Here is a 24562-nt window from a genome sequence, read left to right on the forward strand (position 1 = left end):
ATGTGCAGAATAAATGTTTACCGAATTAATGAATATGGGCTCTGAAAAAACAGAGACTCCAATCTTGTGCCACCTTGACCTTGCGCAAGTTACTTAACTCTAAGCTTTGGTTTTCTCCTCTGTAGAGATAACAAGCCCTATTTGACAAGATGTTTAAGGATTAACTGAATTAATGTATGTAAAGCATCTAGCATACTTTCTGATACATAGTAACAAGTGTTAAACATCTGGTCCACCCTCTTCAAAAAGGAACCATGTTTTAAACTGTTTTTGTATCCTGACATGACCTAGCACTGTACTCTGTACACAGCACACAATTAATAAACATTTGTTGCCTTAACTACATCAAATACCAGTTGTCTCTTAGACTGGCATTCCACGCATACCAGGTATGCTGGCCTTAAGATGCTTTTAGAGATAGATCTCAGAGCACAGCATAAATTCATCATGTATAAAATAGTGGTGCCATGTCATCTTCATCTCCAACTCTCTGCTTCACTTTTGAACATCCCCACAGAAACCACAAGAACTCTCTTATGATAGCGCTCAGGAGCTCTAAACAGTAGTTGCTGTGTTTTAATAGGCATGATTTTCCAAGAATTCAGTTTGTTTCTTTTCTTATACTACTCACTCTGACACTATCTTTGTAACTTAATTAGTTACTCTATAGGCATGAGTCATGAGCAAAGATACCAATATATATAGATAGCAGCCTATTACACCACCCCTCCTTTATAAAAGAAGCCAAAATAGGTCTGAATATAACAAACCATTGAAACCCTTAGTAAGTGAATTTCTGATGCCACCTTCAAAATTTTCTTCACCATGGATATCTTTACTTGAGTCACTGACAATGTACATATGGTTTGCACTCTTTGATGTTGGGGTGGTACTCTGGCAAATTCGAGAAATAAATAACTAAGCAAACACTAGACATCATTCTAAATCACTTCCAAAATCTGAGGAATGAGTCATAAAATAGCAACTCAAGTGAAAATTTTGAAAGTGATTGAAACAAAGACATTGCGAAGCAGTCCCAACTGACTGAAAGACAGTAATAACTTCTCTAAAAAGTTTAAGGAAAACAGATTTCAATCAATATGATGAAATATGTCAAACCAAGGAGCTTCAAGTAAATATAAGTTTGATATTTCTAGTTTTACCAAATACTTCAAACTTTTACAAATTTCTCTCTTAAAGTGAGACCCACACTTTGGCCAAAGTTTTAAAGGTTCCTGTGCAAAAAAGCAGTCAGACTCACAAGAAATTATTATTTTTCTGATAAAGTTTTTATTTCAGCAATTAAAACAGCATAGGTTGAGTACCAAATGCAGAATGTGAGGCAGCTTTTCTTTTCACATGAAGTTGAAAACTAAGTGTCCAATGCTAACATCCCCCAGGTAAATTTTAAATATATCAAACCTTTAATTCAGGATTAGTTGAGGAAAAGCTGTCTCTCAAACCATAATAATTCTATTCGCCCATGAGTCTTGACATCTCTAAACACAGCCATAAATAACCTATGTTATTTTAGGAACTATACTGTTTTTTAAAAGGAGAAACTTTTCCCACATCTTTAACTTAATCTCTGATTAAAAATATTAAAGGATAAAAATAAAGCATTTAAAATCAGGGGCCAATTATTTCCACTTAAATCACTCAGACTACATATTACACTCTATTTTTATGTTGAATATTAGTGTTGTTCCTCAGACAAATATTAACATTTGCTTTACATCAATTAATATTTATCTGTCAATCAATAAATCTTAGAACTCACTTAAAATTGCTCATTGTTCATAAAAAGAGTCTAATTTGCCTCAGGTTTCCAAACCCCTTAATAACTTACATGTTCCCCTTTTAACTCTCTTTTGCTCTTTACTAATACAATTAAGCATGCTAAGGCAACAGTTTATCCCAAACACCAATTTCACTTACATTATCATGTTTAAAAAAACACAACATCTTCAATTCCCGGAAGACCCTTTTGCAAGAGACCAGATTCTGGAAGACGTTGGGCATCTTTTTGAGTGCTACTCTCTTTCCATCTCTTGGATCTGTTACTGACCTAAAGAAGCAATATTTGGGAGGAGAGGAAAAAAAGAGAAATCAATTCAAAACCTTGTTCTTCAATGTTTCAGAGCATGACAAATATCTTTATTTTAAAACACTCAATATTAAATCCACTTAATAATGCTTAAGGTGTCAGTGAGAAAGAAGATAAAAAAAAAAGTGCACACCTATAAATCAAAGAGAATGTTTAGCCCACCCAACTCATTCGCCATCCTTTTCTTCTTCTTCTTTTTTTTTAAATCCTTGTCTAAATTTCTATAAACATTTACTCTTTCTGAGAGGTCACTTACCAATACATCGGAGGTAGGAGGGCTATTAGTGGTAAAGCCATTTCAAAAATGGGGAAAGAAGTATATAGTAGAACATTAACACAACTGAGGGCAAATTAGTTTTATGCTTTACTTTCAGAACCAAATTCAAGATGGAAGAGATGTTCATTCAGATTTTATCACAGTTAGTTCAATATAGAGAACACAGTTTAAATATTTTGGTTTCGGGCCAGCCCCGTGGCATAGTGGTTAAGTGCAGCGTGCTCTGCTGCTGGCGGCCCGGGTTCGGATCCCAGGCGCGCACCAACGCACCGCTTGTCAGGCCATGCTGTGGCGGCGTCCCATATTAAGTGGAGGAAGATAGGCACAGATGTTAGCCCAGGGCCAGTCTTCCTCAGCAAAAAGAGGAGGATTGGCATGGTTGTTAGCTCAGGGCTGATCTTCCTCACACAAAAAAAATAAAGAAATATTTTGGTTTCTTATATAAATGAACATCTTTTAGTAATAAAGATTTCAGTACCACTAGTAACTGAACAGTATCCCCTCCTCAGAAGTCTAAGTGCCAGCTTAGGGCTGTAGCTTCTAGGTTATGATAACCTCTTCCTTTTGTTTCTCAGCTCTTGGTATGGTAGCTGCCTCCAAAAGTTACTATCTCTTTAACAGCTCAGCATCCCCTTTTCTTCTCTTTTAGCTTTCTAACACCTATATAACCAATTCCCTGCATTACATTTCCCTATGTTTGAAATACTAGAGTGGTTTCCATTTTTTTGACTGGACCCAATTGATACATATTAAATCAAATAGTTAAAACAAACAAATCAATAAATTTGGAAAAATATGACCAATTGGCCATTTGGCAAATTGGTTTGCCATGAATTAACCTAAAGTTTTTTTTCCTTCTACTCATCATCTACAATCAGTTGTCCTTGTAGAATTTATTCCTGTCAGATTTATTTTGCTCGATTCCTGCCTAACATTCCCAGCTACCATTATCTTTCAGTTCCTGTTTCAGTCATCCAACGCTTTGGCTATCCCTCCCAGATTGGTGTCATTTTAAAATCTGATCTATATGTCATCAATGCCTTTATCCAAGTTATTAATTAAAGTTTAGAACAGGATTGAGAATGGATCTCTGCAACAGATACAACACTAGAAACCATCTATGAGACTGGCATCCAATCTTTAATTGTGGGTATGGTTATTCAATTAATTACTTATTTAATTAACCACAATCACTCAGTTCATTTCTTCATCTGTCCACAAAGAAATCACACTCTCGTCAAATTGCGTTCCTGAAAATAAAGCATTCTTGTTATCTACCTATTTGTCTGAAAACTATACCAAACTTCTCTATGAATTCCATGACTTCTTTATAAACTCATCTTCGTGATCACTAACTACTTCCTCTCCTAAGTGCTTGTGAAACTCTTAAATGGTGCATTCTAGTATTTTTAAACAGCATGAGGACTCTACTTTCCTCCACTGATTGAAAATTTGGTAAAACAATTAAGTATTATCATTTTTAAGTCTTCAATAGCTTGAAATGTAATTCAACCAGGCCAAGAGACCCAACACTCTTGACTGTTGCTTAAAAAATACCAACCAAAATCCACAACACTGCTTAAAATCCACATAAACTAGGAAAGTAAACTATGAAGGAAACCAAATATAATATTATATTCAGACTATTAAAAATATATTTTTTCTGTCTAAATACACCACCTCTGTAGCTAGATACTAGAAAAGAAAAATGTCAATGAAATAGCAAAGATGGAAAATTGTGGATCACATATTGCATTTCATTGTCAATGTCTCTTGAGTCTTCTTTAATCTAAAACAGTTACTTAGAATTTGTCTTTCATGACACTGTCATTTTGGAAGAGTGTAGGTCAGTTACCTTATAGACTCTTCCACAATTTGAGTTTGTCTGGTGTTTTCTCATGATTAGATTCAGGTTATGCGTTTTTAACAGGAATAACATAGAACTGATGTCTTCTCAGTGCATCACATTAGGAGGCATACAATGTTAAATTTTTCCCATTACCTGTTGATAACTTTGATCACTTGGATAAGGTGTTTGTCAGGTTTCTCCACTGCAAAGTTACTATTTTTTCCCCTTTGTAACTGTGTAAATATTCTATTCCTTATTAAACTTTGACCCACTAACTTTAGCATCCATTGATGATTTTTACCTGAATCAATTATTACTACGATGGTTGCCAAATGGTACTTTAATAATTTTAATATTTCTAATAGCTAGCCTGCACAATAAATATTATTTTTAAAAGATGACTAAATTGATTTAACACAAAGCCCCTTCCAAAGGCCTCATACAGCAATACTTCTTCCCAACCTCTGACTTCTTGCCAGTCTTGACCCTACTGTGGTGAGGAAAGCTGCTCTAAGATAAACCCACTCCAGGCTCAAGGTTAGTACTGCGCCTTGTAATGTTTTACAGTAAAATCCACAAAGCCACATTTTATTTTATTATTCATGCAAAAGCCAGTGTGCCTGGTAACAATATAACTCTAATGAATGTGAATGGCAGTGCAGTAATTTCACGCCATGTTGAATTTGTTCTCTCTTAACTTGAGGTAGCAGATGCTTTAGTTCAGCACAAACAGTACCACAGAACACAGATAAGTGTGGAAGCCTGTTACACAGGAATTCTTTTATTTTCTTTGTTACTGAAAGGCTTGCTGTGCTTAGTTTCTTTGCTGCTGCAATACCCTGGTTATTCCAACTGCACTTGTTAATGAAGCTCCAGCTGAGGAGATAAATGAACAACATTTAGGGCAACTTCCCTCATTTTAGAAAAAAGGAGCCATCCTTCGACTTACTGGTCAGTTTCTTTCTCTACCAAATACTGGATGCCCTAAATAAAACAGTGCATCTGTCATTTCATCTGATTACCTTCATAAGCATTCAAGTTAAACTATCAGGTATTTACTTCCAAAGTTTTAAATTAATTTCTAATTCTACAAACACTATATCAAAAAAAAGTTTTAAGGGTTGTGAGAAAGAATCCTTTCTTACATCTGCCTAGAGTGCATCAATTTTTCTCTGCAGTCAGAATACAAGCTGAACTGTTTTTTAATCAGCCAGAAGAATCCACAAGCCATTCTTCAGGGAGATATAGAGTCAGTCAAAAGAGTACAATACCAAAACAGGAAGCTTTTTAGATCTGGTGTGGTCGTTTTGTTGTATTTTCTTAATCCCAGGAAACTGTGACCATTTGCCCTAAATCTGCTTAAATTACTGACAAGAGAAGGGTTGGAATGAAACACAAGTGAAACTTACTATTGGGAATACTTTCCCAGGCACTAGAATGTTACATTACAACATCTTTAAATTAGTATAACCAGTCAACAAGAATCTCCAAGAAATTATATGCTCCTCATTCATTTTATGTCAAGAATCTTTCCCCTACATGTTTTAGCAGTTCTAAAACTCATGTTTCTGATACAGGTTTTTAACTATTCCAAGCAAATAAATAATTTATAATGTGAATGCTTCAACTTGGATTAAGAAAATCAAGTTCTTCTATTTACATAAACTTGTAATCAGTGATCCTCTATTTTTTGCTATATATACTACAATTACTACATCAACTGTACCAATACTGTAGGCATCTCAGTAACAGAACCTCCTAACTAGACTCTAAATATTTAGATTATTGCTTTCACATTCATTTTGAAATTCATTTCCTTAAAAGTTATTTTTACTTATATTTAGATTAAGTCTGCCTGAGAAAACAATAGCAAAGTATGAGGCAAAAATTCTGACAACAAATAAGTCTAGAAAATGTATCTTATTTGTACCTTAGTCCTTGTTATATGTTCAAGGACATCACAGGTTAAGGAATAAGAAATTTATATTTGTCTCTCTGGCCTTTAAACCAGAATTTTAACAGGCTATAGTTTGTGTGCTCTCTGACATAATTTACAGAGTTGCACACTATTTAGAAGAACCAACCTTATAGGCTTCCCTGCCCCCGCCCCAAAACACATAAAAAAGGGTTCTCATCTTGCATATTTAGAAAATTTGTTCTCTCAGTTGGGGTTTTCTGATGTTTATGTTTATCCAAATTTGGTATTTGCTGAGTTAGCTCTATACATAAAAAAGAGATTTTTTTCGTTTTTTTCAGATACTTTTAATATGATCCCCAAACTTGTTAATCTGATATTATAAGGAAAAAAGGCCCTATACGATAGCTAAACCAAAGCAGTGAAATAGTTCAGTCTTCTTCTCATATCCTAACATAATACTATTGATCAGAAGCAGCAAAACATCTACATTTAACTGAAAGAGTTAAATATGAATTTAAACATCCTTTAACTCTGCGTTTAAATAAGTATAAATAGTCATGATCCCAGCAGATGAGAGACAGCACTGGGCCATTCTGATAAGGGAGGAGAAATAGGGAAGAGGCAAGCCATCCAATATCAAGCTGTCATATTTATTTTCAAAGACTTGTTACTAGTGAATAAGATCTAACTTTTAAGATCTCCTCAACTCCCCACCAGTAATCACTGGTTAAGGTATAATACAGGTGAAAAATCATTTTATGCTAATTGTTGTTGTTTAGGAATATTTTATTGTTCTTTAGACCATAATTAATTGGTTCTATCCTTAATGCAGATATGGGGAAGATCAGACACTCTTCCTCCTCAGTCACTGTCAAATATCTCTGTGAGGAGTCTGACTTGTGGAAAGTTGCCACGCTGTCTTTTCAGTGGGGATTTTCTCATGTTAGATGGTGAGCATGACACAGCCTAGTCTGCTAAGTCTAGGAAGTTTTCATGGCTCACTAGCCACAGTCCTCTCCTTAGAAACAGACCTATGAATATTGTATGGGTAGGAAAACCAGTTGCAATGAAGGAAAAGTTTCTGTACAAAGCCACAAAGGAAAATAATTCACAACTGCATCTCCTTCTTGCATTTAAACAACTTTGGACAAGAAGAGGTTACAAAGGGTAACCAAGACTAAAACTATGTCACACAAAAATGTGTTTGCTTTTAATCCCACTGATGACTCCCTGAAGATATGTGTTCAGTAATAGGAACCCTGAGCAATATAAAGATTTTTTTAAAAATTAAAGAATGGGAATTTTTGTTGCACATTAGGTTTATAAATATAGAAGCCACTAAGTGGAAGAAAAGGACAGTTTTATTCACACAGAAGGTTTACAACAGTATGGCTTTGCCAATGTCAAAAATTGTAATGAATTTAGGATGTTCATATCATAAGAAAAAAATTGTTTTTAATTGCCAGAGAGAATGCTTTATCATTTAATATTTTAGTGGCTAAGCTAATATTTTAGTAATTACTTAACATAAAATGTAAGTCCCAATATGCTATTAGTTAAAAGCAAACTGAACATACCAATAGTAAAAAGTCATTTATAAAATAAAAGGGGAGATTTGAATATGGCTTAGAATTATGAGTATAAATTAAATGGCCATATTTTCTAGAGATGTAAACTTAAGTATATAGAGGTGAAATGACATTAGATCTAAGATTTGTTTTAAAATACTTAAGTAATAAGGATTGCTGAAACAAATGAAGCAAATCTTGATAATTGTTGAATCTGGGCGATGGGTATAATGGGGTCTAACTATTCAAAAGTAAAGAAAATGTATGTTTGAAATTTTTCAAAATAAAAAATTGAAATGAAAAAAATTTTTTTTAGTAATTTTATTATTTCTTTATTTTCCCCCCAAAGCCCCAGTAGATAGTTGTATGTCATAGCTGCACATCCTTCTAGTTGCTGTACGTGGGACGAAGCCTCAGCATGGCCAGAGAAGCAGTGCGTCGGTGTGCGCCCGGGATCCGAACCCGGGCCGCCAGCGGAGCACGCGCACTTAATGGCTAAGCCACGGGGCTGGCCCCCGAAATGAAAAATTTTAAAACTACTATTTATAATAATATAAAACGTATCCTATATCTGGGATTAAAGCTAACAAAAGCTATGCAAGACTTCTACACAAAAGACTAAAAAATATTATTGAGAGAAATTAAAGACATAAGTAAATGGAAGACATACTATATTCAAGGATTAGAAAACTCAATATTGTAAAAATTTCACTTCTCCCCAAACTGATTTATAGATTCAGTGAACTTCCAATCAAAATCCCAAAAGGTTTTCTTTTTGTGGAACTAGACAAATTAGTTCTAAAGTATTTATGGAAAGGTAAATATGCCAAGACAGCTAAGACACTCTTGAAGAAGAATAAGGTGGGAAAAATTGCTCTACCAGATATGAAAACTTATTATAAAGCTACAGTAACTTAGTATAATTTTGGTGCAATAGACCAATGAAATAGAAATATGACCCAGAAATAGACTTTCACCTATACAGACACTTGGCTTATCATAAAGGTGGCTCTGCAGATGGAAAGATTGTAGCTTAAGCTATTGTTTCTCAGCTTCAAACCCACCCACCTAAACAGTGCTCTTTAATACTGGGGCTAAGACTTTGCAAACCATATTTTGGTTTTGCCAACTAGCTCCATGTGAGGCTCTGCCAATAGCCAGCTTTAGGGATGGAGGAAGAAAAAGGGACTTGCTCCTTCCTGTGAGCTTTCTGTCTGTCTCTTATTTCTGTGTCAGCCTATGACAAAGCAGTGGTAGTGCCGTCCTAAAACAGCAGCTGAACCCAGTTTATAGTTTTCCCAACACTCACAGAACCAGCCTCACTGCATCCTCCACCCCAGACGCAGCACTAGTGAGCTAGTATCCTCTCCTTAGACATCTGAATTTCTGTAGCATGAGGTTCTAAGTCTTAATAATTCCAACCTCTTCCCTTTATTCCTCCAGTTGTACAGTGGTAGCTGCTACTTCCATGATACCTTAGTGTTCTCTTCTTGTCTTTTTAGTTACCTACAACTTTAAACTTTAGTCACAAACAACTTTACAGCCAATCAGCACTTTTTTTCCATACTAAACTTTTAAATAATTGGTATAGTTTCCTTCTCCTGATTGGACCCTGATAGATACAACATTCTTTTCAATGTATGGTACTGGAACAGCTGAATAGCCATATGGAAAAACAGAATGAACCTTCAACCCTACTTTACTCCATAAACAAAAATAAATTCCAAGTGGACTGTAGATATAAATGTGAAAAAGCAAAATCATACAGCTTTTAGAAGATAACATGTAGAAGAATATCTTCATGATATTGAGGCAGGGAAAGAATTCTTCAACAGGACACAAAAAGCACTAATCATAACAGAAAAAAATTGATATATCTGACTACTTTAAAATCAAGAACTTCTTTTCATATCTGTACATTGTTAAGAGTAAAAAAGCAAGTCACACAGTAAAGATGACTACGACACACAAATAAGGAACAAAGGGCTCTTATCCAGATACATACAGAACTCCTACAAATCAATTTTTAAAAAGGGGTTGAATAGGAATTTTACAAAAAAAGCTAATCCAAAAGGCCAATAAACATATGAAAAGGAGCTTAGCCTCATTAGTCATTTGGGAAATGAAAATTAAAACCACAATGAGAAAGTACTATATAATCACCAGAGTGGCTAATATTTAAAAATCTGATAATACCAAATGTTTGGTGAAGATGTGATGCAACAGCAATTCTTATGTACTGCTGCTGGGATGTAAATTGGTACAATCACTTTGGAAGATAGGTTGGCTTTATACACTAAAATGAAGATATGTACACTGTGACCCAGCGATTTGACTCATATACCCAAGAGAAATGTGCACACCTATACACTGAAATACATACAAGTGTGTTCATGGCAGCAATTTATTTGTAATACCCTTAAAACTGGAAACAACTCAAATATCCAAGAACAACAGAATAGATAAATTGTTGTATATTCATATAGTGGAATACTCTACGGCAATTAAAATGAACTACCGCAACATGCAACATAGATGAATTCTCACAAACATAATTATGAACAAAAGAAACCAGTCACAAATGAATAGATGCTGTAAGATTTCATTTCTATAATATTAAAAATGTAAGCACAGTTGAACTCTAATGTTTAGGGATGCATATGAAGGAGACAGAAACTATTAAGAAAGGAAGCAGTTACCATAAAAGTTAGGACAGTGATTATCTCGGGGGTGGGGAGGAGATAATGATAGAGGGGCAAGAGGGGACTTCTGGGTGCCGACAATGTCTTATTTCTCACATTGATGGTGGCTACAGAAGTGTGTACTTTGTGATAAATCACTGAGCTGTATATTTTATTTTGTGTACATTTCTGTATGTGTGTTATATAACTAAAAGGGTAAAAACAAACTACACAGTTACATTTTTGAGCATAGAAAAGCAATTTGGGGGCCAGCTCAGTGGCACAGTGGTTAGGTTCGCGCGCTCCGCTTCAGTGGCCTGGGGTTGGCGGGTTCAGATCTTGGGTGCGGACCTACACACCACTTGTCAAGCCATGCTGTGGCAGCATCCCACATACAAAATAGAGGAAGACTGGCACAGATGTTAGCTCAGAGCCACTCTTCCTCAAGCAAAAAGGGGAAGATTGGCGACAGTTGTTAGCTCAGGGCCAATCTTCCTTACCAAAAAAAAGAATGCAGTTTAGATTGAAATCTGTATAATGAAAAATTTTTCAAGAGGATGATTCTTTCCATTATTTTTCATACAGATACACATCTATACCAGCCCAATGGATTTTGTCCTATTTTTCCCTTGTGCCACTGGTTCATTCTGTAGGGAGGAGTATACATAATATCTTTCTTATGTTTTGGTAGAATTCCAAAGGAATTTGCTTGCCTAAAAAAATAAACATTTTCAGTACACAAGAATATGCTATTAAGAAACATTCCACAGGAGAGTGATGTCAGCAGAATTACAGCAGAACTATAGCCCCATCCCTAATCTAATCACTATATCCTAACTTCTTCCATTGTGAAGCAAAATGCTGAAGCAGCTACAAATATATAGATGTGCTTCAGGTTTTTAATTAGTTAGCCTTTTAAAAATAACCAAACCCCAAAATATTGCAAATACAAGACAGGAGGCAGGACTTCCAGCTGTGGCAAACTGAAGAGGTCAGCAAATCCTCTCCCCCGCCAACAACTATAAAACTGTCAAAACCAACCATTTCAGGGCTCCAGAAAACAACCAAAGTCAAATGCCAAATTTAAAAGTGTTTATCTTTGAAAAATTGTGGAACTCTGGGTAAGGACAGCAGGAGTCAGTGGCATTATTGCTTGGGGCTGCTCCTTACCTACCTCCCTTCTCCCACCCAAGCATAGCCCATGCAGTCATTGTACCTGGGCAGGCCTGGCCACGAAAACCAGCAGCTTCACTGCCAGAGGTTTGTCGATGTAATTAGAAGTGGAGGGTAAAAACCCCACACCCAGTGGCATTGAGAGTAAAAGCATTAAACTCAACAGAGAAAGCCTACAGCTCTGCTAGCATGAGGCTGCTGTCCCAGCTGGGAAGAGGGGTACACTAACAGAAATCCAGAAATTTAACAAGGAAATTCTGGAAATGAAAGCCACAGCGGGCTAGGTAAACTCTCCCCACATCCCTGGCTAACTGGAGGCTGCAAGTATGCTCAGAATTGATCAGAGATGGCCTAAGCTCTCCACATATCCACGGCTGACTGGGAGGCTTCCCACATGTGAAGGGAAGGACTGAGAGGCTGAGAAAAAATAAAAGCTAGGGCATACTTGAAAACCAGATGAGCTCCTTAACACACTCACAGATGGATCAGCAAAGGGTACAAGCCTTACTGGCTCAAAATGTTTGAGTACAACTTTTAACCAATCACTGGCTGACCACTAAGCTATGTAGAAACAAGGGGGACCCCAAGAAGGCCAGGCTAAAAATTAAAAAAAAAAAAAAAAAAAAAAAGAGTGGAGACTTGAGTGGCTGCACCCCCAAAGGGGAGAAAGATTCTGCACATCAAGTCCAGTCAAGTTACTTAAATTTAAGCAAACATACAAATAACTGCAATAATGACAATCCTGAGGGTAGGGAGGGGGGTGGGAGAGGAATCAAATCCAGTGTTGTTACATATATTATCAAATATGTCCATTTTTTAACAAAACAATTACAAGACATGTAAAGAAACAAGAGGGCCGGCCCCATGGCTTAGCGGTTGAGTGCGCGGGCTCCGATGCTGGCGGCCCGGGTTCGGATCCCGGGTGCGCACTGACGCACAGCTTTTCCGGCCATGCTGAGGCCGCGTCCCACATACAGCAACTAGAAGGATGTGCAGCTATGACATACAACTATCTACTGGGGCTTTGGGGGGAAAAAAAAAAAAAGATATTAAAGAAACGAGAAAATGTGACCTATACTCAGGGGAAAAATCAGTCAATAGAAACTGTTTCTGAAGGGGCCCAGATGTATTCAGAAAGACTTCAAAAATAGCTATTATAAATATGTTCAAAGAATTCAAGGAAACTGTGTTTAAAAAATTAAAGAAAAATATGGCGACAATGACTCAACAAACAGGAGATCTCAAAAGAGAAATAGAAATTACAAAAAAAACTCAAATCAAATTCTAGAGTTGAAAAGTAAAATATTAGAAATAAAAAATTCACTAGATTGGCCCAATAGCAGAAGAATCAGTGAATTTAAAAGATAGATCAAAAGAAATTATACAATTTCAAGAACAAACAGGAAAAAGTTTGAAGAAAAATGAACAGACCCTCAGAGACCTATGCAATAACACTGAGTATACCAACATCCATCTAATGGGAGTACCAGGAGAAAAAGAGAGAGAGAAAGGGGCAGAAAAAAATATTTGAAGAAATAATGGTTTAAAACATCCCATATCTGATGAAAAACAATCCATAGATCCAAAAAGCTCAAAAAAGCCCATGTAGGAGAGACACAAGAGTTCTGCACCTAGACACTTCATAGTCAAACACAGATCAAGTCAAAGAAAACTCTTGAAAATAATGAAAAGAACAATGCAATTAATGACTGACTTCTCATCAGATATAATGGAGTCTAGAGGCAGTGGAATGCCATATTTGCAGTGGTGGTAGTGGGAGACAGGCAAAAATTCTATATCCAGCTAAAAAAGACCCTATCCTTAAAAAATAAAGGCAAAATGAAAACGTTCCAAGATAAGTAATAACGGAGAGAATTTGTTGCCAGCAAACTTGCCTTACAAGAAATAATAAAAGAATTCCTTTAGTCTGAAAGGAAATGACCCCAGAGGGTAACTGAAATCCACAGGAAGAAATGAAAAACTAGAAATGGCAAACATGGGGGTAAATAAAAGAACATATTGTTGGGTTTATAACATATATAGATGTAATATACACGACAGTAACAGCATAAAAGGGGAGGGAATTGAGTTACATTAGAGCAAAGTTGCTATATTTTACCAGAATTAAGATAGTAGGAATCTGAAATAGATTGTTCAGAAGTTAAGATGCATATTGCAATTCCCAGAACAATCAATAAGAAAAACTAAAAAACCAAAAGAAGATTAAAAAAATCAACAGATAAGTTAAGGTGGTCAGCTAAAAAATAGTTGTTTAACACAAAATAAGAAATACAATTTTGAAATACAAATTTGTTTAACACAAAAGAAATAAAAGAAGAATGTAAGAAAAGAAACATGAGATATATAGAAAACAGAGCAAAACGGCAAATGTAAATTCAGTCATATCAATAATTACACTAAAGCTGAATAGACTAAACACTTAAATCAAAAGACAGAGATTGGCCATTTCAAAAAAGCGAGATTCAACTATATGCTATCCATAAAAGACATACTTTAGATTCAAAAATAAGAATAGGTTGAAAGTTAAAGGATATAAAAAGATATGCCATACAAAAAGTGACTACAAGAGAGCTGGAGAAGCTATATTAATATAAGACAGAATGGATTTTAAGACAAGAAATAATACTAGAGACAACGAGGGACATTTCATAAGGATAAAAGGGTAAATACATCAGGAAAATATAAGAATTATAAACATAAACATACTTAAAAACAGAGCCCCAAAATTCACAATGCAAAACTTGACAGAAAAGAAGAAACAGAAAATCAACAATTACATTTGGAGGTTTTAATACCCCACTCTCAAAGGCAGAACTACTAAACAGAAATTAAGCAAGGATAGAAAAGATATAAATATCATCAACCAAATTGACCTAAGTAACATTTGTAGAACAGTCTACCCAACAAGAACAGAAATACACATTTTTCTCCAAGCACACTCAGAACCTTCTCTAGAAAGACCAAAAGCTAGGTCAGAAAAAAAGTCTTAAAAACGTAAAAACGACTGAAATCAGTCAAAGTACGTTTTTCAGCCCACAAAAGAATTACAAATAATAGAAAGAAATCTTGGAAATCCCTAAATATGAGAACATTAAACAAAATATTTCTAAATAATCCATGGGTCAAAGAAGAAATCACATGGCAAATCAGAAAATATTTTGAATTGAATGAAAATTAAAACACAATATATCAAAATTTATTGGATGCAGTTAAAGCAGCACTTAGAAAATTTATACCTATATAGGAAATAAAGGCCTCAAATCAGTAATATATAAGCCTCTACCTAAAGAAAATTTAAAAAAGAACACATTAAACCCAAAGCAAGCAAAAGGAAACAATAAAATCAGAATAGAAACAATAAAATAAACAGAAAAACAAATCAAGAAAATCAATGAAATAAAAACTTGGTTCTGGGGCCGGCCCTGTGGCTTAGCGGTTAAGTGCGTGCGCTCCGCTACTGGCAGCCCGGGTTCAGATCCCGGGTGCGCACCGACGCACCGCTTCTCCGGCCATGCTGAGGCCATGTCCCACATACAGCAACTAGAAGGATGTGCAGCTATGACATACCACTATCTACTGGGGCTTTGGAGAAGAAAAAAAAAAAAAGGAGGAGTATTGGCAATAGATGTTAGCTCAGAGCAGGTCTTCCTCAGCAAAAAGAGGAGGATTAACACGGATGTTAGCTTAGGGCTGATCTCCCTCACCAAAAAAAAAAAGTTGGTTCTTTGAAAGGGTCAAAAAAATTGATAAGCCTTTAAGAAAAAACAAAGATATAAATGGATAAAATCAGGAATATAAAAGGGGACAGCATTACTGACAATACACAAATTAAAAGGATTATAATGCTTAAGAATAACTTTGTGCCAACAAATCAGGAAACTCAGACGAAAAAGTCCAAGAGAGATAAAAATTACTGAAAATGTCTCAAGAAGAAAAAGAAAATGTGAATAAACCTATAACAAGAAATTGAATCATTAATGTAAAATATTCCCTCAATGAATAGCCCAGGTCCAGATGGCATCATTAGTCAATTATCTCAAACATTTAAAGAAGCAATAGTACCAGTCTTGCACAAATTCTTTCAGAAACGAGAAGGGACTATTTCCCAACTCATTCTATGAGGCCAAAGTCAAACGACATTACAGGAGATGAAAACTACAGCTCAACATCCTTCATGAACATGATGCAAACATCCATAACAAATGAGTAGGAAATCAAATCCAACAACATAAAATCCAATCCCCATCCATGATAAAAACACTCAATGAACTAGAAATAGAAGGAAACTTCTTCAACCTGATAAAGGGCATCTATGAAAAACATAGAGCTAATATCTTACTTCACAATGAAAGACTGAATGCTTCCCCCTAAGATCAGGAACAAGGCAAAGATGTCTGCTCCAGACATTTCTTTTCAAATTTTATTGGAGGTTCTTGTCAGTGGAAAAAGGCCAAAAAAAAAAAAACAATTAAAGGCATCCAAATTGGAAAGAAAGAAATAAAACTGGTTTTATTTGCAGATGACATGATCCTCTATGTAGAAAATCCTAAGGAATACACAAAACCACTACTGGAACTAATGAACAGGTTTATCAAGGTTGCAGGATACAAGACCATTATGTAAAGACTCATTATTTTTTTATATACCAGCAATGAACAATCTGAAGATGGAATTAAGAAAACAATTCCATTCCCAACAAAATTAAAAAGAATAAAATACGTAGAGAATAAACTTAAAAGTGTAAGATGTATACACTGTAAACTAAAAAGCATTCTTGACATAAATTAGAGAAGACTTAAATAGATGGAACATTTCATATTCATGAATTGGAAAACTCAGTGTTAAGATGGCAATTTTGCCCACAGTGATCTAGAGATTCAAGGCAATTTCAACCAAAACTGGAACCCTCATATATTACTGGTGGGATTGTAAAATGGTACAGCCACTTTGGAAAACAGTTAGGCTGTTTCTTAAAAAGTTAAACTTACCACATGACCCAGCAACTCCACTCTTACGTATTTACGTAAGGGAAATGAAAACATACATTCACACACAGACTTATATGTGAATATTCAAAGCAGTATTATAGACAAAACTGGAAAAAGTCAAACCCATCAACTAGTGAATGGATAAACAAACAATGGATATATCTATACAACAGAATAAAAAGGAACAAACTATTACTAATACATAGAAAAACCTCAAAAACATTACGCTAAGTGAAAGAAGTCAGACACAAAAGACCACATGATGTATGATACTATTTATAAGAAATTTTTGGAAAAGACAAATTTATAGACACAGAAAGCATTTCAGTGGTTGCTCAGGGTTGTGAGCTGGAATAAGGGATTGACTGTAAATTGCTAAGTTTTTAGGGTGATAAAAATGTTCTAAAATTGGGTTGTGGTGGTGATTGTGCAACTGGAAATTTACTAAAAATCACTGAATTACATACCCATGATGGGTGAATTTTATGGCATGTAAATTACACGTCACTAGAGCTGTTAAAACAAAAACAAATCATTACCTCAGAGTACCAACTATTTATAATATTCTAGGCCCTAATCTGATCTCTTGCTGTAGAGTTCCTCCTTTGCTGAATATAGTATGAAAAACTATATTCGTATAGTTTTTCCATTATCCACATAGCTCACATATTCATCACTTATTCAAATAAATACAGAAAAATTGTCATTTCTTTCTCTCCTTTTTTCTTTTATTTTAATATTAGTGTTTTGTTTAACTCTAATTCATTTGGAAATTCTTATAATATATGCAATGAGGTATTAGTTTATAAAAACATAAATCATGAATTAATTTTTGGAACTGCTACTTTGTTCTATGGTTTACTTATTTATTTTTCAACCAATACTATTTGATAATTATCACTTAATATGTCTTACAACTTTTTCATATACACTTTATTGCCATTTTACCAAATTCTTTAAAGCAGCTACCATCAAATTTAGCATATCAGAATCAACTGGTGGGCTTTAGAAAAAGAAACATAAAACCCAGCACAACTCTGTTTCATTCAGCTTGTAGCAGGGCCTAAGAATCTGTATTTTTAAAAGCTCCCAGCCGACTCAGACTTTTTTTTTTTTTTTTTGGTGGGGAAGATTAGCCCTGAGCTAACATCCAATGCCAATCCTCCTCTTTTTTTGCTGAGGAAGACTGGCCCTGGGCTAACATCCGTGCCCATCTTCCTCTAATTTATATGGGATGCTGCCACAGCATGGCTTGACAAATGGTGCATCGGTGCGCACCCGGGATCTGAACCTTTGAACCCGAGGCCGCCCAAGCGGAGCGCGCGCGCTTAACCACTATGCCACCGGGCTGGCCCCTGACTCAGACTTTTAACCAGATTCAAGAACTATCACTTAAACACAGTGCTTTTGTAACTTCAGTGTACATAAAAATCACCCAGAATTCTTAAAATTTTAAAATGTAGATTGATTCACTATGTCTATGGGGAAATGAGATTCAGCATTTATAACAAGCTCCCAGGTGATGCTGAAGTTGCTGGTGGCACGGCTTTAAGACATGTCCGTATCTTACTTGGTTAAATATTAAATATACTAATATAGTAAATATGGGACTTTAATACATTTGGCCTTCCCATTAGCCGAGGTACAACTCCTCATTTCTTCAAACTTCTTTTATGCTTGCCAGTTAAGTTTTATTGTTTACAAACACACCCATTAAGCTAAAGTATTGTGTCTGGTGCCCCAATTTTTGCAACAGCCACCAAGGGGACGCCTCTTGATCACCTGGCTCTGGAGGCCAGGGAGCTTGTGTTCCTGGTCCCATGGGACTGTAATGATTGGTATCACCCAGAAAGGAGCTCATACTCCTGTCTGGCACCCTGATTTTTTTGACTGCTGCCAGGGGGCACCTCTACACTGTCTGACTCTGGTGGCCAGTGGGGCTTACGCTCGTAGGTCCTACAGGGCTGTAATCAGTGGAGAAAGAGTTCTTAAACAGCTACCACCTCTAGGGCACAGCAAGAGGCAACAGACCTAGGAACTCAGTTTTTCCATGAAGGAGGCCTATTAGCTATTTATCCTGACTGCAGCCGAGGGACAGGCTTCTAATTAAACACACATCTAGGGAGTGACTGTAATCCTTTCCAGAGACTTTGAAGGGCGGGCACTATATTCACACTTACCCCTATGACACACTCCAGGGTGCCAGTGTCTCCTGAATGGGAGCTTTACATGCATCTGGTACACTGTTTTTTGCAGTTGCTGCCCAGTGGCACCCCTTGATCACCTGGCTTTGGGGGGGGCAGGGGGGCTTGCATTCCTGGGTCCCACAGGAGTGTGGCAATCCGAGAGATGGTTCTTGGCAGGCTGATGTCGCAGTCACTGCACAGACAGGAAACTGAGGCATGCCCCCCAGTCTTTTTGTGAAGGAGTCCTCTTTGCTTGTCCCGGGAGCTTCGACCTGAGGGGCAGGCTTCAGGTTTGGCACACATTTAGTGACCTATAGAGCTCTTCTCAAGGAATGTAGGCTGTAGATGCCATCTTGGTGCTCTCTCTCTGCCATGCTCCAGCTCACTGGTATCATCCAGAAAAGAGCTCATACACTCATCTGGAGCCCTGATTTTTATGACTGCCACCTAGGGGATACCTTCAGATCACCTGGCTCTGATGGCCAGCAGGGCTTATGCTTATGGTCCCACAGGACTATATATATTTACATACTTTCAGAAGCTGATGCCTGAAGATCTGGCATCCAGTCAGCCAGAATCTAGGTGCTGAGATCCTCCCCTCTGGGACACTGATAGGTCTTGGCATGTCCTCAATTACTGGGAACTATTAAAAATATCACAGGTTGTTTCGACAAGCACAAAGGTCTGAGAGACAACCAAGAGCTGAGGCAGGGTTGAATGACAAGGTTCATCTCCTACCCTAGGCCACTCCTTCAAGACTGGGAGAGGTAGCTGTTTCACCTATTGTATAGAAACCAATACAGAGAGTCAAGCAAAATGAAGAAACAGAGGGATATGTTCCAAATGAAAGAACAAGACAAAACCTCAGAAAAAAACCTTAATGAAAGCAGATAAGTAATTTACCCGATAAAGACTTCAAAGTAATGGTTATAAAAATGCTCACTGGGGGCCGGCCCGGTGGTGCAAGCGGTTGAGTGTGCTCGCTCCGCTGCGGCAGCCTGGGGTTTGCCACTTCAGATCCCGGGCACTCAGGCCATGCTGTGGCAGGCGTCCCATATAAAGTGGAGGAAGATGGGCATGGATGTTAGCCCAGGGCCAGTCTTCCTCAGCAAAAAGAGGAGGATTGGCAGATGTTAGCTCAGGGCTGATCTTCCTCACAAAGAAAAAAAAAAATGGATGAACCAGTGAGAACTTCAACAAAGAGATGGAAAATATAAGAAACTACCAAATAGAAGTCACAGAGCTGAAGAATACAATAACTGAACTGAAAAATACACTAGAGGGAGTCAACAACAGGCTAGATGAAGCAGAAGAAAGGATTAGTCAAAGCAAGGATTAGTCAACTCTAAGACAAGGAAGGGGAACTCACCCAATTAGAGCAGCAAAAAGAAAAAAGAATTAAAAACAGTGAAGATAGCTTAAAAGACTTATGGGACAATATCAAATTGCCTACCATTCGCATCATAGGGCTCCCAGAAGAAGAGAGAGAAAAAGGAGCAGAAATGTTATTTGAAGACATAATGGCTGAAAACTTCCCTAACCTGGGAAATGAAATAGCCATCCAGATCCAGGACATCCAGAGAGTTCCAAATAAGAGGAACCCAAAGAGACCTATACCAAGGCACATTATAATTAAAATGTCAAAATTTAAAGACAAGGAGAGAATATTAAAAGCAGCAAGAGAAAAACAACTTGTTATGTACATAAAAACCCTCATAAGGCTATCAGCAGATCTTTCAGCAGCAACTTCACAGGCCAGAAGGGTGTGGCATGATATATTCGAAGTGCTGAAAGAAAAAAACTTTCCAACCAAGAATACTCTACCCAGCAAAGTTATTGTCAGAAGTGAAGGAGAGATAAAGAATCTTTCCAGATAAGCGAAAGCTAAAGGAGTTCATCACCTCTAAATGAGCCTTACAAGAAATGTTAAAGGGACTTATTTAAGCTGAAAAGAAAGGGTGCTAATTAGTAACAAGAACCCATATGAAAGAATAAATCTCACTGGAAAGGTAAGTATATAGTAAAGGTAGTGGATTAATCACTTATAAAGCTAGTATGAAGGTCAAAAGACAAAAGTAGTAAAAATAACTATGATTACAATAATTAGTTAAGGGATACACAAGATAAAAAGATATAAAATGTGCCATCAAAAAGATTAAACATGGGGAGGGGAGAGTAATAATGTTGAGCTTTACAATGGGATCAAACTTAAGTTATTAACTTAAAATAGACTGTTGTAAGTTGTTATATGTAAGCCTCATGGTAACCACAAAGCAAAAACTTACAGTAAATACACAAAAGATAAAGAAATATAAGCATACCACCATAAGTCATCAAACCACAAAAGAAGAGAGCAAGAGAAGAAAGAAACAGAGAGGAACTACAAAAACAGCCAGAAAACAATTAACAAAATGGCAATAAACACATCAATAATTATTTTAAATGTAAAAGGACTAAATTCTCTGATCAAAAGACAAAGAGTAGCTGAGTGGATAAAAAAATAAGACCCATCTATATACTGCCTACAAGAGACTCACTTCAGATATAAGGACACACACAGACTGAAGGTGAAGGGACGGAAAAAGACATTGTATGCTAATGGAAACCAAAAGAAAGCTGGAGTATCTATACTTTTATCAGACAAAACAGACTTTAAAACAAAGACTGTAATAAGAGACAAAGAAGGGCATTACATAATGATAAAGAGGTCAATCCAACAGGAAGGTAAAACATTGGTAAATACTTATACATCCAACACAAGAGCACCTAAATATATAAAGCAAATATTAACAGACCTAAAGGGAGAAATAGACAGCAATATAATAATAGGAGGAGACTTTAATACCCCACTCACATCAATGGATAGATCATCTAGACAGAAAATCAATAAGGAAACATAGGCCTTAAAAGACATATTAAACCAGTTGGACTTAACAGATATTTATGGAACATTCCATCCAAAAACAACAGAGTACACATTCTTCTCAAGTGCACATGGAACATTTTCCAAGATAGATCATATGTCAGGCCAGAGGATAAGTCTTAATAAATTTAAGAGGATTGAAATCATATCAAGCATCTTTTCTGACCACAATGATATGAAACTAGAAATTACTTATATGAAGAAAACTGGAAAATTCACAAATACATGGAGATTAAACAACATGCTGCTGACCAACCAATGGGGCAAAGAAGAAATCAAAAAATACTTTGAGACAAATGAAAATGGAAATGTAACAGACCAAAATTTATGGGATGCAGCAAAACCAGTTCTAAGAGGGAATTTTATAGCAATAAATGCCTACTTCAAGAAAAAAAAGTCTCAAATAAACAACCTAACTTTACACCTCAAGGAACTAAAAAAGAAGAACGAATGAAGCCCAAATTCAGTAGAAGGAAGGAAATAAGGATTAGAGCAGAAATAAATAAAATAGAGACTAAAAAGACAATAGAAAAGATCAATGAAGCTAAGAGCTGGTTCTTTGAAAAGATAAACAAAATTGGCAAAACTTTAGCTAGGCTCACCAGGAAAAACAGAGGACTCAAATAAAATCAGAAATGAAAGAGATGTTACAACAGATAGCACAGAAATATAAAGGATCATAAGAGACTACAATGAACAATTATACACCAATAAATTGGACAACCTAGAAGAAATGAATAAATTCCTAGAAATATACAACCTACCAAGACTGAATCATGATGAAACAGAAAATCTGAACAGACCAATCACTCGTAAGGGGACTGAATCAGTAATCAAAAAACTCCCAACAAACAAAAGTCCAGGACCAGACAGCTTCACTGGTGAATTTTACCAAATATTCAAAGAAGAATTAATACTAATCCTTCTCAAACTCTTCTAAAAAATAAAAGAGGATGGAACTCTTTCAAACATGTTATGAGGCCAGCATTACCCTGATATCAAAACCAGATAAGGGTGCCACAAGAAAATAAAATTACAGGGCAATATCCCTGATGAACATAGATGCAAAAATCCTCAATAAAATATTAGCAAACCAAATTCAACAATACATTAAAAGGATCATACACCATGATTAAGTGGGATTTGTCCCAGGGATGCAAGGATGGTTCAACATCTGCAAATCAGTCAATGTGATACACCACATTAACAAAATGAAGGATAAAAATCATATGATCCTATCAACAGATGCAGAAAAAGCATTTGACAAAATTCAACATTCATTTATGATAAAAACTCTCAACAAAGTAGGTAAAGAGGGAATGTTCCTCTACATAATAATGGCCATATATGACAAGCCACAGCTAACATTGTACTTAATGGTGAAAAGCTGAAAGCTTTTCCCAAAAGATCAGGAAACAGGACAAGGATGCCTACACTAGCCACTTTTATTCAACATAGTACTGGAAGTCCCAGCCAGAAGAGTTAGGCAAGAAAAGGAAATAAAAGGCATCTAAATTGGAAAGGAAGAAGTAAAACTGTCACTATTTACAGATGACATGATATTATATATAGAAACCTTAAAGACTCCATCAAAAAACTGTCAGAATAAACAAATTCAGCAAAGTCGCAGGATACAAAATCAATACACAAAATCTGTTGCATTTCTATACCCTAATAATGAAGTATCAGAAAGAGAAATCAAGAAAACAATCCCATTTACAACTGCATCAAAAAGAATACAATACTTAGGAATAAATTTAACCAAGGAGGTGAAAGACCTATATATTGAAAACTACAAGACATTAAAGAAAGCAACTGAAGAAGACACAAATAAATGGAAAGATATTCCATGCTCATGGATTGGAAGAATTAACATTGTTAAAATGTCCATACTGCCCAAAGCAATATATAGATTCACTGCAATCTCTATCAAAATTCCAATGGCATTTTTAACAGAAATAGAACAAAAATAATCCTAAAATTTGTATGGAATCATAAAAGACCCCAAATAGCCAAAGCGATCTGGAGAAAGAAGAACAAAGCTGCAGGCATCATGTTCCCTGATTTCAAACTATATTACAGAGCTATAATAATTAAAAGAGTATGGTACCAGCATAAAGACAGATATATACATCAATGGAATAGAACAGAAAGCCCAGAAATAAACCCATGTATATATTACCAATTAATTTATGACAAAGGAGCCAAGAATATACAATGGAGAAAGGATAGTCTCTTCAATAAACGGTGCTGGGAAAATTGGATAGCCACACGCAAAAGAATGAAACTGGATCACTATTTTACACCAGACACAAAGTTAACTCAAAATGGATAAAGACTTGAATGAAAGACCTGAAACCATAAAACTCCTGGAAGAAAACGTAGGCGGTAAGCTTCTTGACATAGGTCTTGGTGATGATTTTTCGAATGTGATACCAAAAGCAAAGGCAACAGGAGCGAAAATCAACAAGTGGGACTACATCAAACCAAAAAGTCGCAGAGCAAAGGAAATCATCAACAAAATGAAAAGGCAACCTACTGAATGGGAGAAAATATTTGCAAATCTTATGTTTGATAAGGGGCTAATATCCAAAATATATAAAGAACTCATACTTGGGCCGGCCTCATGGCTTGGTGGTTAAGTGCACACGCTCCGATGCTGGTGGCCCGGGTTCGGATCCCGGGCGCGCACCGAGGCACCACTTCTCCATCCATCCTGAGGCCGAGTCCCACATACAGCAACTAGAAGGATGTGCAGCTATGACATACAACTATCTACTGGGGCTTTGGGGGGAAAAAATAAATAAATAAAATCTTTAAAAAAATAAAAAATAAAAAATAAAGAAAGAAAGAACTCATACAACTCAAGAG

The 24562-nt window shown here is 36.2% G+C and overlaps 1 protein-coding gene across 2 annotated transcripts in view; it reads right to left on the reverse strand.

Annotated features, from left to right (window-relative positions):
• NLK (nemo like kinase) overlaps window positions 1-24562 on the reverse strand; it is a 165609-nt gene that overhangs the window by 64864 nt on the left and 76183 nt on the right. For both annotated transcript variants that reach the window (XM_087440756.1, XM_004433395.3), the window contains exon 2: window positions 1939-2068. In XM_087440756.1, the coding sequence (XP_087296882.1) occupies window positions 1939-2068 (130 nt within the window). The remainder of the gene's footprint in view (window positions 1-1938; window positions 2069-24562) is intronic.

Source organism: Ceratotherium simum, chromosome 16 (genome assembly GCF_057802395.1).
Source record: "Ceratotherium simum simum isolate JZ-2026a chromosome 16, ASM5780239v1, whole genome shotgun sequence".
Taxonomy (NCBI): domain Eukaryota; kingdom Metazoa; phylum Chordata; class Mammalia; order Perissodactyla; family Rhinocerotidae; genus Ceratotherium; species Ceratotherium simum.